Source organism: Pongo abelii, chromosome X (genome assembly GCF_028885655.2).
Source record: "Pongo abelii isolate AG06213 chromosome X, NHGRI_mPonAbe1-v2.0_pri, whole genome shotgun sequence".
NCBI classification, from domain to species: domain Eukaryota; kingdom Metazoa; phylum Chordata; class Mammalia; order Primates; family Hominidae; genus Pongo; species Pongo abelii.
In genome coordinates, this window is record NC_072008.2 from 82,810,262 (window position 1) to 82,826,354 (window position 16,093).

The following is a 16,093-nucleotide window of genomic DNA, read 5'->3' on the forward strand; positions in this document are numbered from 1 at the left end:
ACTTAGAGGTGGCCTCAGTCTATTAATTCTTATCAACCTGGAAGCTGTAAACAATGTTACTGGTCTTGAGGTTTCATATTTACTTTAAAAGAAAGTGGGGGCTGGGTGAGGTGGCTCACGCCTGAAATCCTAGCACTTTGGGAGGCTGAGACGGGTGGATCACCTGAGGTCAGGAGTTCAAGACCAGCCTGGCCAACCTGGTGAAACCCTGTCTCTACTAAAAATAAAGAAATTAGCCAGGTGAGGTGGTGCACACCTGTAATTCCAGCTACTCAGGAGGCTGAGGCAGGAGGATCGCTTGAACCCAGGAGGTGGAGGTTGCAGTGAACTAAGATGGTGCCACTGCACTCCAGTCTGGGCGACAGAGCGAGACTCCACTGAAAAAAAAAGGCAGGGGGGTTGGGAGAGTGGTTAAGCCTTTCCTAATATTCCTTACCTCTGACAAAATTGTTCATTTTCTCACTATTTCTGGTACACAGCACTTAAGTCACTGTCTTATAATCTGTATACATGTCTGACCCTGAAAAAAGTTCACTTTTTGCATCCTAATAACCAAACACAAGACATTCTATATCCCAACAGGATTGTAATCCGTTCCAAATGTATACGAAACCTTAGGCTGATGCTCAATCTTAAAGCAGAGGTAAAATGACAATTCTCTAATTTCTTAAACTTCTTATATATTTAAAAGTTTAAGACAAAGCTGAAAGACCAACAAACCCCAAATCAACTAATTAATATTTTACAATTTTAATTGCTCTTTTGCTCCATTATTCAATTTCAAAGTACTAGTGAGAAGAACCGATTCAAGATACTGAAAATTTTCCAAGGTATAATAATTTGTTAATCCATCAAACCATACTTTTCTTTTCTGTTCTTTTTTTTTTTCTTTGAGACAGAGTCTCGCTCTGTTGCCCAGGCTGGAGTGCAGTGGCAGTCTCGGCTTACTGCAACCTCAACCTCCTGGGTTCAAGCAATTCTCATGCCTCAGCCTCCTGAGTAGTTGGAATTATAGGTGCACACCACCGTTCCTGGCTAATTTTTGTATTTCTTGTTGAGATGAGGTTTCGCCATGTTGGCCAGGCTGAATCCATCAAACCATAAATGAACATTGTCTTTCTTTTTTTTTCTTTTGAGACAAGAGTCTCACCCTGTCATCCAGGCTGGAGTGCAGTGGCACCACCTTGGCTCACTGCAACCTCTACCTCCTGGGTTCAAGCGATTCTCCTGCCTCAACCTCCTGAGTAGCTGGGATTACAGGCGCCCGTCACCATTCCCGGCTGTTTTTTTTTTTTTTTTTTTTGAGACAGAGTCTCACTCTGTTGCCCAGGATGGAGTTCAGTGGTACCATCTCGGCTCAGTGCAACCTCCGCCTCCCAGGTTCAAGCAATTCTCCAGCTTCAGCCTCCCCAGTAGCTGGGATTACAGGCGTGCACCACATGCCTGGCTAATTTTTGTATTTTTAGTAGAGACAGGGTTTCACCATATTGGCCAGGCTGGTCTCGAACTCCTGATCTCAGGTGATCCGCCTGCCTTGGCCTCCCAAAGTGCTGGGATTACAGGTGTGAGGCAGCACGCCTGACCATCTGGCTAAGTTTTGTATTTTTGGTAAAGACAGGCTTTCCCCATGTTGGCCAGGCTGGCCTTGAACTCCTGACCTCAAATGATCCACCTGCCTCCGCCTCCCAGAGTGCTGGGATTACAGGAGTGAGCCACTACGCCCAGCCCATAAACGAACATTTTCAACTAAAATTTTAGGATTTAAAAAAATAAAGTTTGAGTAATATTTTTCTTTCAGTCTTTTCGCCCCCACCCCCCAAGATGGAGTTTTGCTCTAATTGCCCAAGCTGGAGAGCAATCACGCGATCTCTGCTCACTGCAACCCCCGCCTCCTGGGTTCAAGAGATTCTCCTGCCTCAGCCTCCTGAGTAGTGGGGATTACAGGCACCCGCCACCATGCTCAGCTAATTTTTTTTGTATTTTTAGTAGAGATGGAGTTTCATCATGTTGGCCAGGCTGGTCTCGAACTCCTGATCTCAGGTGATCTACCTGCCCTGGCCTCCCAAAGTGCTGGGATTACAGGCATCAGCCACCGCGCCCGGCCTCAGTCTTCTTTCTTCTCATATGGACTAGGTGTATATTGTTAATCTTTCAGCTCACCATTTCATGGTTGAATAGATTAACTCTCCCAGGTTTGGGCTGGATGTTAAGCAATAAGTATATTTTCCATAGTGCATAAGAACATTTTCCCAAATATCCTTCAATTAAAATCAGTTAAAATCAAAAGCTTAATATTTTTTTAGAATGCTTTCCTTAAAATCTCTCTAATCATCAACATAGTATAATAAAACTGGGAAAGACATACACAAACATTTAGTAAAGATACAATTTTCAGTACTTTTGAATTTTTTTCTTTATACTTATTTGTATTCTAAATTTTCTTTAATTTGTATTCCTTTTGCAATCAGAAAAAAATATATTTAAATTTCATTTTTTTTTCCTTCTTTATTAGAGACAGGGTCTCACTGTGTCGTCCAGGCTGGAGTGCAGTGGTGTGATATCGGCTCACTGTTGCCTTGACCTCCTGGGCTCAATTGATCCTCCCACCTCAGCCTCCCTGGTAGCTGGGACCACAGGCATGCATCACCATACTTGGCTAATTTTTTGTGTGTACTTTTTTGTAGAGATAGGGTTTTGCCACGTTGCCCAGGCTGGTCTCAAACTCCTGGGCTCAAGCAATCTACCCATCACAGCCTCCCGAAGTGCTAGGATTACAGGTGTGAGCCACCATGCCCAGCTGATTCTTGTATATCAATGTCAGGACACCCTGGCTGAGAAGCACAATTCCAGGAACATTACATTTGTTCACCCTGTTGATTTGTTCCAGAGTCAGTGCTTATGTACTCAGGTGGGTAAACTATGTTTAGTAATACTAGGAAATTTAGATTCTTACTTATCTGACATTGCTTTTACCTGTCTTTGCAGCTTACAGAGGCACCCACTTTTAGATATAAGAAAATAAAAATTAGCTCGGGCCAAGAAAGTAAAAATATTCCTTGTCATTCAAGAGGATGGAACAACACAAACATAAAGCAGCTGCAAAGTCCACAGGAAGTATTTTTCCCTAGCACACACTTCAGCTGTAAAATGTCAAAATATCCCCATCTTTGAGTAACTACTGTTTTCTTACTGAGGAATATTGGTCTTTAAATAGACTTCTTGCAATTATATGAGTAAAAATGAAATATTCTTGCTTGGCAGATCTAAGTCACTCAATTTACAAGTATAATTTCTAAGTAGCCTCAATTTACAACCAAGGTATAGAGCTTCAAAGAAGTTTTTGAAGACAAAAATCCCACATTTATGTTAACTTTGTAGTTTCCAGGCAAACAGAACCCTGCGTCTGATTCACAGTTCAGACCTGATGTTGACCCCTTTACACAGCCTTACACTGCTTTTAGCCTATCAAAACAATGCTTTGTTTAAATTTCACATAAACTCCACTATTCTCCCAAATCCTATTACAACTCTATCTTTTCTTTGTTAAGATGTTCCATGGTTCTTCTAATGTACAGTCTTCCTTGTATTAACGAGCCAATAAACCTGGCCCTATCAGACTACAGATTTGTCCCTAGTAGTCTTTAGTTTATTGGGCTAGAGAGGATGACACAGTGATGATTTTCAAAGGATATTGTGACTTGCATTAAGAGAACAGCCCCAGCCAAATGATGTAGAGAGAATACTAGAGTGTGAGAAAACAGACAAAATACAGCAAGAAAGACTTATTGTAAAAGGATACTAAACAGAAGAACAATGTGTGTTTCAGCTACAAACTGGGCTTGACTGCTTCCATGGATATAATTCTAGGAGGGAAAAAAGACAAAATGGAATCTTTAAGTATACATTAAATGTTGGTATGCTAACCCTAAAACGGGATATTTTAAACTATGAAATTATTAATTCACCTGATAAACCATGTGACATACTCCGGGTCTGTGGCATTCATCAGTAAGTCTGGTTACTATAAGGCTATTTTTGTATTATCTATTCTCGATTTGTCTTTTCATTGTACTAATACTATGTTTATTTTTGAGACAGGGTCTTGCTCTGTTGCCCAGGCTGGAGTGCAGGGGCATGATCATAGCTCATTGCAACCCCAAAGTCCTGGCTCTGGCAATCCTCCTGCCTCAGCATCCCAAGTAGATGGGACTACAAGTATGCACCACCATGCCTGCTCAGCTAATTTTTAACTTTTCATTAGAAATGACATATTGCTATGTTGGCCAGGCTGGTCTCAAACTCCTGGGCTCAAGCAATCCTCCCACCTCAGCCTCCCAAATGCTTGGATATTGTACTTATATTTTCAACAACAGAATATGTCAGAAAACTAGTTGTTGTTGTTTTTCTTTTTCTTTTCTTTTTTGTTTTTCATAGAGATGACGTCTCACTATGCTGCCCAAGTTGGTCTTGAACTCCTGGCCTCAAGTGGTCCTGCCTCAGCCTCCCAAAGTGCCAGGATTACAGGTATTAGTCACCATATCTGGCCCCATTTTTTTTTTTAAAGGAGATGGATCTTGCTATGTTGTCCAGGCTGGGCTAGAACTCCTGGATTCAAGTCATCCTCCTGCCTCAGCCTCCCAAGTAGCTGGGAATACAAATGCAAAACACTGCACCTGGGTGAGAAAACTAGTATTTAAGTGTACAAGACCATGAGGTACAATAATGTAGGCTCCATAAAGACAGGGATCATGTTTTTCTTGTTTATCACTATATTTAATAATACTTAGCACAGTGCTTAGAAACAGTGGATGCTCAGGTACTTGATCAATTTTTCTATTTAGTTGAAGGCTGTCTTTCATTCTTAGCTAGCTTGGTTAGAAGGATTCACCAAATGGGAAAAGGAACTTCCCACTTTTAAGAGCACTGCGGCTGGGTGCAGTGGCTCATGCCTGCAGGCCTGTATTCCCAGCACTTTGGGAGGCTGAGGCAGGCGGATCACCTGAGGTAGGGAGTTTGAGACCAGCCTGAACAACATGGAGAAACCCCGTCTCTACTAAAAATACAAAATTAGCTGGGCATGGTGGCGCATGCCTGTAATCCCAGTTACTCACGAGGCTGAGGCAGGAGAATCACTTGAACCAGGGAGGTGGAGGTTGCAGTGAGCTGAGATCGCGCCATTGCACTCCAGCCTGGGCAACAAGAGCAAATCTCCGTCTCGAAAAAAGAAAAAAAAAAAAAAGAGCACTGCATGGTCTTATCAGTGATGGAAGCTTGTTAACACAGAGAGATTGAAAAGTGAAGACTAAATCCAGCTCCTTCATATGCTGGCACTGTTCTCACAGGGTAATAATCATTGAGTTAACTTTGGTCTACAAAGGAAAGAAATCCCAGACTTCCCTTACCACATGTCCTGTGTGGGGATTCTTATGGGCATATGGTGGTCCTCTTATATGGTTCCACATTTGACCAGATGTCATAGCAAGCACAAAACACTAGGAAACAAAAAAATAATAAAATATTCATGGTCGAACTGTTTTTGCCTTGATTACATAATAGGAATATGAAAATGTGCATCTGTTTAGTTAAGACACATAATTTTTTGCAGATAAATGATTTGTTAAGGCTTATATTTCATCCCAAGGATCACAATTCGATAATACTTCGAAAGGAAAACACTATTTTTTTTTTTTTTTAGATGGAGTCTTGCTCTTTTGCCCAGACTAGAGTGTAGTGGCGTGATCTCGGCTCACTGCAACCTCCGCCTCCCAGGTTTAAGCAATTCTCCTGCCTCAGCTTCCTGAGTAGTGGGACTACAGAAGCACGAGAACCACGCCCAGCTAGTTTTTTATTTTTAGTAGAGACAGGGTTTCACCATATTGGCCAGGTTGATCTCGGTCTCTTGACCTCATGATCCGCCCACCTCAGCCTCCCAAAGAGCTGGGATTATAGGTGTGAGTCACTGCGCCCGGCCAGGAAAACACTATTTAAAAATTATAACTATGCAGACACAAGTTTCAAAATTGAATACTGAAAAGGCTTTTTAGAATAATATTTTCAGGCTGGGCATGGTGGCTCACGCCTGTAACCCCAGCACTTTGGGAGGCCAAGGTGGGAGGATCACCTGAGGTCAGGAGTTCAAGACCAGCCTGGCCAACAGGGTGAAACCCTGTCTCTCCTAAAAATACAAAAAAATTAGCTGGGCATGGTGGCACACGCCTGTAATCACAGCTACTCGAGAGGCTGAGGCAGGAGAATCACTTGAGCCCAGGAAGCAGAGGTTGCAGTGAGCCAAGATGGCGCCACTGCACTCCAGTCTGGATGACAGACCAAGACTCCGCCTCAAAAAAAAAAAAAAAAAAAAGAATAATATTTTCAGAACAACTAGAGATTTTCATAGAGATGACAGTCTGTCATTTAGGTTGAATAAAAGGCAGGTACAATCAGTTCCTTGAAGTTCTGGCCATCCTAATGAGATAACAAATGAAACAAACTGATTTTAAGACAGAAAATTAAAATATATAAAACCATTTTCCTCAGATAAGAAATAAAATGCTACTTCTCACATAAATAAAAGCTTACCTAAAAATACATTATTAGGAATTTTATTCAAATAATTTTTTGTCTTCTAAAATTCACTCACCAAAGCTGCAAAAGCCCATCCAGTTTTATTAAAGAGAAATTCCATATTGCTTCTTCGAAGATACACAAGTCCACCAATAACAGCCAAAAGCAATCCCAACATAAGGGGACCAGCATAATTTGGGGGTCTAATCACTCTAATCTAATGGAAAGGAGAGAAAAACATGTTAAAATATAAAATTTTTTACTAATTATATGGGTCAAAATAAAATCTGAAATGAAAGCAATCAAAATTAGTGTGGTTACTTTCAGAAAAATGATCCTTTTTATTTTATCCCAATCAAACTAGTCTATAATATAACCTAAAATAGGATAGAATAGGTACAATATTCTATTTAACCACAACATAACATCTTTTAGATTAAGAAGGATTTGCCAAGTACAACTAGATAATCCATGGACTTAAGGTTGAAAGAGTGGTTTCCATGCTGAATTCAATAGGGTAATAGAGAGTGTTCTGTAATTTCACTCATTCATCAAGATGATTCTGTTTAATGCTACTTATGAAGTGACTGCCAAACTGGAACCACCTCAGTGATATGGGGACACGACTAATTAGGGCCTCCCAGTAAGATTCAAAGGGGATAATGGCCAAGAAATAGTCTACATAGTTGGGAAACTTACATTGACATCAGTTCTGTCCGCGATCCACCGGGCAATCTGCTCAGCTGAAAAACCTCGCACCTGTAACTCATATGTATCACCTCGTTTGGGTTTCCCTTTTGCAGGAAAGTTGATGAAAGTTGGAGCTGAATTCATGTTTAGCTGAATAAAAAGGAGCCCATGAAAATATACATTATCAGCAAAATAATCTTAATTGCAGTTAACATCTTGAAATTTAGGCATTTTACAAAGATGAGGAGGCCTGGGTTTAGGTAGGTTAAGTGATTTGGTTTGCCCAAGGAAAGTGGTAAGTGGTGGAGCAGGCTTTAAAAGCAAAGCTGCCTGTGACCTTAAGTATTACACACTACTCACCAAATATACATTCCTCGCTAAGAAACCTGTATTTTACTTCACTAGAATGGAAACTTTGCCATACCACAGATATTTTAATCTGTTCAGAGATTATGCAAAATGAATACATTTATGAGCACTAAAATAATCTTATGTAGCTGAGTAAGCTCCAAATAGAGTGCATTCTCAATTTGGAGGAACCAAGATAATAAAATAATGCTCTAAAACGGCAGTGAAAAACAATACAAAATGGTGGCTATATGCAGAAATAGTCTATTCTAAGAAGGTCCATAAATGTTTACTGATGAGCATCACATTTCTCTATTCTCCATCATGACATCATGATATATTTGAGAAGACAACACTGGAAATACTAAGATAAAGAAACCATAACCATCTCATCTGCATTATATCTTTTTTTATTTTTTTGAGATGGAGTCTCGCTCTGTCACCCAGGCTGGTGACAATCTTATAGAGATTGGTTTGCACAAATCAATTTTTATTTATTTATTTGTTTATTTTTGAGATGGAGTCTCACTCTGTTGCCCAGGCTGAAGCGCAGTGGCAGGATCCCGGTTCACTGCAACCTCTGCCTCCCAGGTTCAAGTGATTCTCCTGCCTCAGCCTCCCAAGGAGCTGGGATTACAGGTATGTGCCACCACACCCAGCTAATTTTTGTATTTTTAGTAGAGACAGGGGTTCACCATGTTGGCCAGGCTGGTCTTCAACTCCTAACCGCAAATGATCCACCCGTCTCAGCCTCCCAAAGTGCTGGGTTTACAGGTGTGAGCCACCATGCCCGGCCTTACAATTATAACTTTAAAACCTCAGCCAATAAAATAATCCAACTCCCATGCTTTGATTCTTTAGTTAAAATCCTCTAACAGTAAGTTTTCAAACTTTCCCATAAGGTGAGAGCATGTACTGACTGTTGCTTATCATTATTTTGGTCTCTTTGGCTGTATAATGTGGTAAATTAATGAATTAATAGATTACTCCTTTGGTTACCAATGTCCATAGATTTATATGTCTTGGTCGGTAGGCACAAAATCCCTAGAGGTAGATAAATTCTGGCTATCCTGTTAAAATTCAATTTCTGTGATTGCAAAGCTAGGAACCAAATCTTATACAATGTTCAGTCTACCAAATGCTGCCCAAATTTTAGGCCAAACTCTTTATTCAATATTTGTTTAGTTATACCACCTTTACATTTTTGAAAATGTGTATAAAAAATAAAAACTGGCCGGGTGCGGTGGCCCACGCTTGTAATCCCAGCACTTTGGGAGGCCGAGGTGGGCAGATAATGAGGTCAGGAGTTCGAGACCAGCCTGGCCAACACAGTGAAACCCTGTCTCTACTAAAAATACAAAAATTAGCTGGGCGTGATGGTGGGCACCTTTAATCCCAGCTACTCAGGAGGCTGAGGCAGGAGAATCGCTTGAACCTGGGAGGCGGAGGTTGTAGTGAGCCGAGATTGTGCCACTGCACTCCAGCCTGGGCGACAGAGCTAGACTCCGTCTCTAAATAAATAAATAAAAAATAAGTAACATATAAATACACTTCTCTTGTAAAAAATATTTTTAAAAACATTACATGGTTTTAAGGACCAATTCTAGTGCATTCTGGCAGCCACAGTTACCATTTACAGATATTTTTGAATTTATTCATATATGTGTTTATACCACCAGAAAACATATAATATTGCTTTCTGTTTTAACATAAGTGGTATCATATTAATGGTATTTTCCTGGTTGTCTTCCTTTTTAGCAACTAAAAATAATGTTGCAGTGAACATCCTTGCACATATCTCCCTGTACCCATGTGAAAGTGATTCTCTAGAAATGGGATTGTTAGGTCATAGGATAGAAATATTTTTTAATTAAAATGGATACAGTGCCCAGGCACGGTGGCTCACGCCTGTAATCCCAGCACTTTGGAAGGCCGAGGCAGGTGGATCACTTGAGGTCAGGAGTTCGAGACCAGCTTGGCCAACATGGTAAAACCCCATCTCTACTAAAAATACAAAAATTAGCCGGGTGTGGTGGTGGGTTCCTGTAATCCCCGTTACTCAGGAGGCTGAGGCACAAGAATCACTTGAACCTGGGAGGCGGAGGTTGCAGTGAGCCGAGATTGCACCACTGCATTCCAGCCTGGGTGACAGAGTGAGACTCTGTCTTTAAAAAAAAAAAAAAAATGGATATAGCCAAATTGTCCTCCAAAGTGGCTGTGCCAAAATATACTTCTACCTAACAATGCAGTAATGTATCCATTTCCCTACATCCTTGCCAAAAGTTGACTTGATGGGTGAAGACTGTACTTTATCATTATCATACTATTAATTTGTGTTTCCCTGATTACTAATAAAACATCTTTATAACAAATTAATTATCTGAAAACATCTTTTTTTTTTTTTCTTGAGAAGGAGTCTCACTCTGTTGTCCAGGCTGGAGTGCGTTGGTGCAATCTTGGCCCACCACAATCTCTGCTTCCTGGGTTCAAGCTATCCTCCTGCCTTACCCTCTCAAGTAGCTGGGATAACAGGGATGCGCCATGACACCCAGCTACTTTTTTTTGTATTTTTAGTAGAGACAAGGTTTTGCCATGTTGGCCAAGGTGGTCTCGAACTCATGACCTCAAGTGATCCGCCTGCCTCAGCCTCCCAAAGTGCTGGGATTACAGGCGTGAGTTACCATGCCCGGCCTCAAAACATCTTGTAGCCCAACGATACAATCAACAGAGTAGAAAGAAAACCTGTGAAATGGGAGGAATTATCTGTAAATCATTTATCTAATAAGGAGTTAACATTCAGAATAGTCTGGGCATGGTGGCTTATGCCTGTAATCCCAGCACTTTGGGAGGCCAAGGCAGGTGTATCACTTGAGCCCAGGAGTTTGAGACCAGTCTGGCCAACATGGCGAAACCCTGTCTCTACTAAAAATACAAAAATTAGCCAGGCATGGTGGTGCATGCCTGTAATCCCAGCTATTTGGGTGGCTGAGACATGAGAATTGCTTGAACCTGGGAGGCAGAGGTTGCAGTGAGCCAAGATTGCGCCACTGCGCTCCAGCCTGGGCGACAGAGTGAGACTCTGTCTCAAGAAACAAACAAACAAAAACAAAATAAAAACAACAACAACAAAAAATTTGTAACATATAAAGACCTCCTACAACTCAACAACAACAAAAAACTTGATTTAAAAAATGGGCAACACGGGTGGGCGCAGTGGCTCATGCCTGTAATCCTAGCACTTTGGGAGGCCAAGGCAGGTGGATCAACTGAGGTCGGGAGTCTGCAACCAGCCTGACCAACATGGAGAAACCCCATCCCTACTAAAAATATGAAAACAATTAGCCAGGCATGGTGACGCATGCCTGTAATCCCAGCTACTCGGGAGGCCGAGGCAGGAGAATTGCTTGAACCCGGGAAATGGAGGTTGTGGTAAGCCGAGATCCTGCCACTGTACTCCAGCCTGGGCAACAAGAACGAAACTCCATCTCAAAAAAAAAAAAAAGGCAACACACACACACACAATGGGCAAAGAACTTGACATTTCTCCAAAGAAGATATACAAATGGCCAACAAAACACATGAAAAAATGTTCAATATTACTATCATTATGGAAATAAAAAACAAAACCACAATGAGATACCGCCTCACACTCATAAAGATGGCTATTATCCAAAACAAACAAAAAAAACCCCCAGAAAACAAGAAGTGGTTGCGAGCACGTGGAGAAACTGGAACCCTTGTGCACCATTGGTGGGAAAGTAAAATGGTGAATCTGCTCTGGAAAACAGCATGGAGGTTCCCCAAAAGATTAAAAATAGAATTACCATATGATCTAGCAATTCTACTTCTAAGTATATAACCAAAAGAACTGAAAGCAGGGTCTTGAAGAGATTATTTGAACACTCGTGTTCACAGCAGTATTATTCACAATAGCCAAAAGCTGGAAGCAACCTAAGTATCCAGTGACAGATGTATGGGTAAACAAAATAAAGTGTATACATACAATGCAATATTATTCAGCTTTGAAAAGGAAGGAAGTTCTGACACATGCTATAGCATGGATGAACATTGAGGACACGATGCTAAGTGAAATAAGCTAGTCACAAGAAGACAAATACTATATAATTCCACTTATATTAGGTACCTAGAGTAGTCAAATTCATAGAGACAGAAAGTAGAATGGTGGTTGTCAGGAACTGGGGGAGTGGGGAACTGAAGTTGTTTAATGGCTATAAAGTTTCAGTTTTGGAAGATGAAAGAATTCTGGAGATTGGTTGTACAACATTGTGAATGTATCTAACACTACTGACCTGTACATTAAAAAAATGGTAAACATAATAAATTTTATATTATATATATTTACAAAACAACCCCACCAAAACCCCTTGTAGACTTTAGACTTTGAAATTCCTTGGAGGTTAATGAGCCAAAATAAGATACACTATTTTTGGTAGGTATCAGTTTTCACACATGCTTAGCTTTTGCATACTGTGGCATATGACACTGTTACTTAGAGAAAGATTTGAATCTCTTCCACAGATGGACACACTACCATCCTTATACCTTTGGCTCTAAAATCTAGCTCTAAAATAGAGTAATGGAAATTAATATTAAAAACTATTCAAGGTACAAAAGTGTATGTAACAAAAACAAAAATAGACAAATGGGACTATATTAAGCTAAAAAGCTTCTGCAAAGCAAAGGAAACAACAAAGTGAAGAGACAATCTGTTGAATGGGAGAAAATATTTACAAACTATTCATTCAACAAGGAACTAATGTCCACAATATACAAAAAATTCAAACAACTCTAAAAAGAAAATAAAACGAAAACAAAAACAAAAAAATTTCAAATCACTCAACAGTAAAAAAGCAAATAATCCCATTAAAAAGTGGGCAAAGGACATGAATAGACATTTCTTAAAAGAAGACACACATGGTCAACAGGTGTATGAAAAAATACTCAACATCACTAATCATCAGGGAAACGCAAATCAAATCCACAGTGAGATATCATCTTCTCCCAGTTAGAATGGCCATTATTATTATTATTATTATTAGAAAAGCTCCTTTTCTGCTCATCTGTCTGTTGCCTCCTTGCAATGCGTTGTCCTACTTTCTCTAATAAATCTGCCTTTCTTTACCTTAAACAAACAAACAAACAAAAACAGATGCAAGGATATGGAGAAAAGGGAACTCATGGCCAGGCACGGTGGCTCATTCCTGTAATCCCAACACTTTGGGAGGCCGAGGCGGGTGGATCACCTGAGGTCCCGAGTTTGAGATCAGCCTGCCCAACATGGTGAAACCCTGTCTCTACTAAAAATACAAAAATTAGCTGGGTGTGGTGATGTGCGCCTGTAATCCCAGCTGCTCAGGAGGCTGAGGCAGGAGAATCGCTTGAACCCAGGAAGTGGAGGTTGCAGTGAGCCGAGATCTGCACTCCAGCCTGGGCAACAGAGACTCCATCTCCGGTAAAAAAAAAAAAAAAAAAAAGGGAACTCATACACTGTTGGTGGGAAATTAAATTAGTATAGCCACTATGAGAAACACTATAAGGCCAGGTGTGGTGGCTCACGCCTGTAATCCCAGTACTTTGGGAGGCCGAGGCAGGCGGATCACGAGGTCAGGAGATCGAGACCATTGTGGCTAACATGGCGAAGCCCTGTCTCTACTAAAAACTACAACAAAAATTAGCTGGGCGTGGTGGTGTGCATCTGTAGTCCCAGCTACTCGGGAGGCTGAGGCAGGAGAATGGCGTGAACCCGGGAGGCGGAGCTTGTAGTGAGCCGAGATCACGCCACTGCCCTCCAGCCTGGGCGACAGAGTGAGACTCCGTCTCAAAAAAAAAAAAAAAGAAAAACAGTATAAAGATTTCCCAAGAAACTAAAAATAGAACTAGCATTTGATCCGGCAATGCCACTACTGGGCATGTATCCATAGGAAAGGAAATCAGTATATCAAAGGGATACCTGCACCCCCATGTTTACTGCAGCACAATAGCAAAGTTATGGAATCAACCTAAGCATCCATCAACAGACGAACAGATCAAGAAAATGTGATATTAGGCCAGGCGCAGTGGCTCGCGCTTGTAGTCCTACCACTTTGGGAGGCCGCGGCAGGTGGATCAGTTGAGCTCAGGAGTTGGAGGGAGACCAGCCTGGCCAACATGGTGAAACCCCATCTCTACTAAATATACAAAAAAATTAGCCAGGCGTGGTGGCGCACACCTGTAATCCCAGCTACTCGAGATGCTGAGGCAGGAGAATGGTTTGAACCTGGGAGGTTGCAGTGAGCCAAGATTGTGCCACTGCACTCTAGCCTGGGTGACAGAGAAAGACCCCATCTCAAAGAAAAAAAAATGTGGTGTATATACACAATGGAATACTACTCCACCATAAAAAAGAATGAAATCATGTTATTTGCAGCAATATGGATGGAACTGGAAGTTATTATGTGAAATAAGCCAGGCACAGAAAGACAAATATGGCATGTTCTCATATGTGGGAGCTAAAAAAGTTGAACTCAGGGAGGTACAGAGTAGAATGGCAGATACCAGAGGCTGGGAACAGTGTATGTGCTTGTTGTGGTGGACGGGGTGGGGGGGGGGAGGGGTGCGGGAGTGGGCAGTGAAGAGAGGTCGGTTAATGGGTACACTCATACAGTTAGAAGGAGTAAGATCTAATGTTCCATAGCAGAGTAGGGTGACTATAATGAACAACAATGTATTACATATTTCAAAACAGCTAGAAGAGAGGACTTGAAATGTTCCCAACATATAGAAATGATAAATACTCAAGGTGATGGATACTCCAACTATCCTGACTTGATCATTCTATAATGTAACGAAATATCACATGTACCCCATAAATATGTACAAATATTATGTTATCAGTAAAAAAACTATTTAAGGTAGAAAAAAATTGGGTTTTCTATTTTTACAAATCACTAACAGAAGTTATGTGTTACCCTGTTAAAATAAATGGAATTAAAAATTGTAATTTCCAAAAATAATTGCAGCCTAAATAGTAGAGAATTAAAAAGCAATTTTTTTTTTTTGAGAGAAAGTCTAGCTCTGTCACCCAGGCTGGAGTGCAGTGGCACGATCTTGGCTCACTACAACCTCCACCTCCTGGGTTCAAGCGATTCTCCTGTCTCAGCCTCCCAAGTAGCTGGGATTACAGGTGCCCGACACCATGCCTGGCTAATTTTTGTATTTTTAGTAGAGACGGGATTTCACCATGTTGGCCAGCCTGGTGTCGAACTCCTGACCTCAAGTGATCCCCAGGCCTTGGCCTCCCAAAGTGCTGGCATTACAGGTGTGAGCCACCATGCCTGGCCTCAATTTCTTAAACTCTAGAAATTGTTTCCTTTGGTCTAATAAATCCTAAATGCACTAACCTTTTAGGTTACAACATTTTTATAAATGCACTGATTTTGATTTATGGAGATGGCTAAGTGAGACTGGAATATGAATAGCACAATGAATGATATACTGTAAAATGGAAACATTAAGCTATTTTTTTCAACATTTACCAAATACCCGTTATGTGCTTAGCACTGATAGCTACAGGATATGGCTCTGCCATTAACTAAGTAGTAACTATATTCTTTTATTTATTTATTTATTTATTTATTTTTGAGATGGAGTCTCGCTCTGTCGCCCAGGCTGGAGTGCAGTGGCGCGATCTCAGATCACTACAAGCTCCGCCTCCCGGGTTCAAGCCATTCTCCTGCCTCATCCTCCCGAGTAGCTGGGACTACAGGTGCACACCACCATGCCCAGCTAATTTTTGTTGTTGTTTTTTTTTTTTTTTTTGTAGAGACAGGGTTTCACCATGTTAGCCAGGATGGTCTCGATATCCTGACCTCGTGATCTGCCTGCCTTGGCCTCCCAAAGTGCTGGGATTACAGGCGTGAGCCACCGCACCTGGCCGTAACTATATTCTAAGGGAGACTGTCAAACAACTACAGAGCTAACTCTACTGTAAGACAAAATGTGGATAAATGTATAACAGAAATTTAAGGCAAGTAATATAACAATACAAGAAAAGGAGTGACTCATTTTTTATCTGGAAAAGTTGAGAAAGCTTACAGGGAGTATCTGAAACAAGGCTTAAAATGTAAGCAGAATTTTGAGAGTGGAGAGAAAGCAGACAGGGAAGAAAGGATGCTTCACGTTGTTGTAAACCAACAATCAACAGTGCTGACATATGAGAGTGCATCAGGCCAGGCGTGGTGTCTCATGCCTGTAATCCCAGCACTTTGGGAGGCCGAGGCGGGCACATCACCCGAGGTCAGGAGTTCGAGACCAGCCTGGCCAACATGGCGAAACCCCTGTCTCTACTAAAAATTAAAAAAATTAGCCAGGTGTGGTGGCGCGTGCCTGTAATCCCAGATACTCCGGAGGCTGAGGCACGAGAATCGCCTGAGCAGAGGTTGGCAGTGAGCCGAGATCACGCCACTGCACTCCAGCCTGGGTGACAGCAAGA

General features: G+C 41.3%; 1 protein-coding gene across 4 annotated transcripts in view; it reads right to left on the bottom strand.

Annotated features, from left to right (window-relative positions):
• The window catches only part of MAGT1 (magnesium transporter 1), a 72,466-nt gene that overhangs the window by 23,731 nt on the left and 32,642 nt on the right, over positions 1-16,093 (bottom strand). For 3 of the 4 annotated variants that reach the window (XM_024240274.3, XM_063720977.1, NM_001131459.2), the window contains 4 exon segments: positions 7,264-7,404; positions 6,641-6,781; positions 5,403-5,492; positions 3,800-3,863 (listed from right to left, as the gene is read on the bottom strand). In XM_024240274.3, coding sequence (XP_024096042.1) covers positions 3,800-3,863; positions 5,403-5,492; positions 6,641-6,781; positions 7,264-7,404 — 436 coding nt within the window. 4 annotated transcript variants of the gene reach the window in all.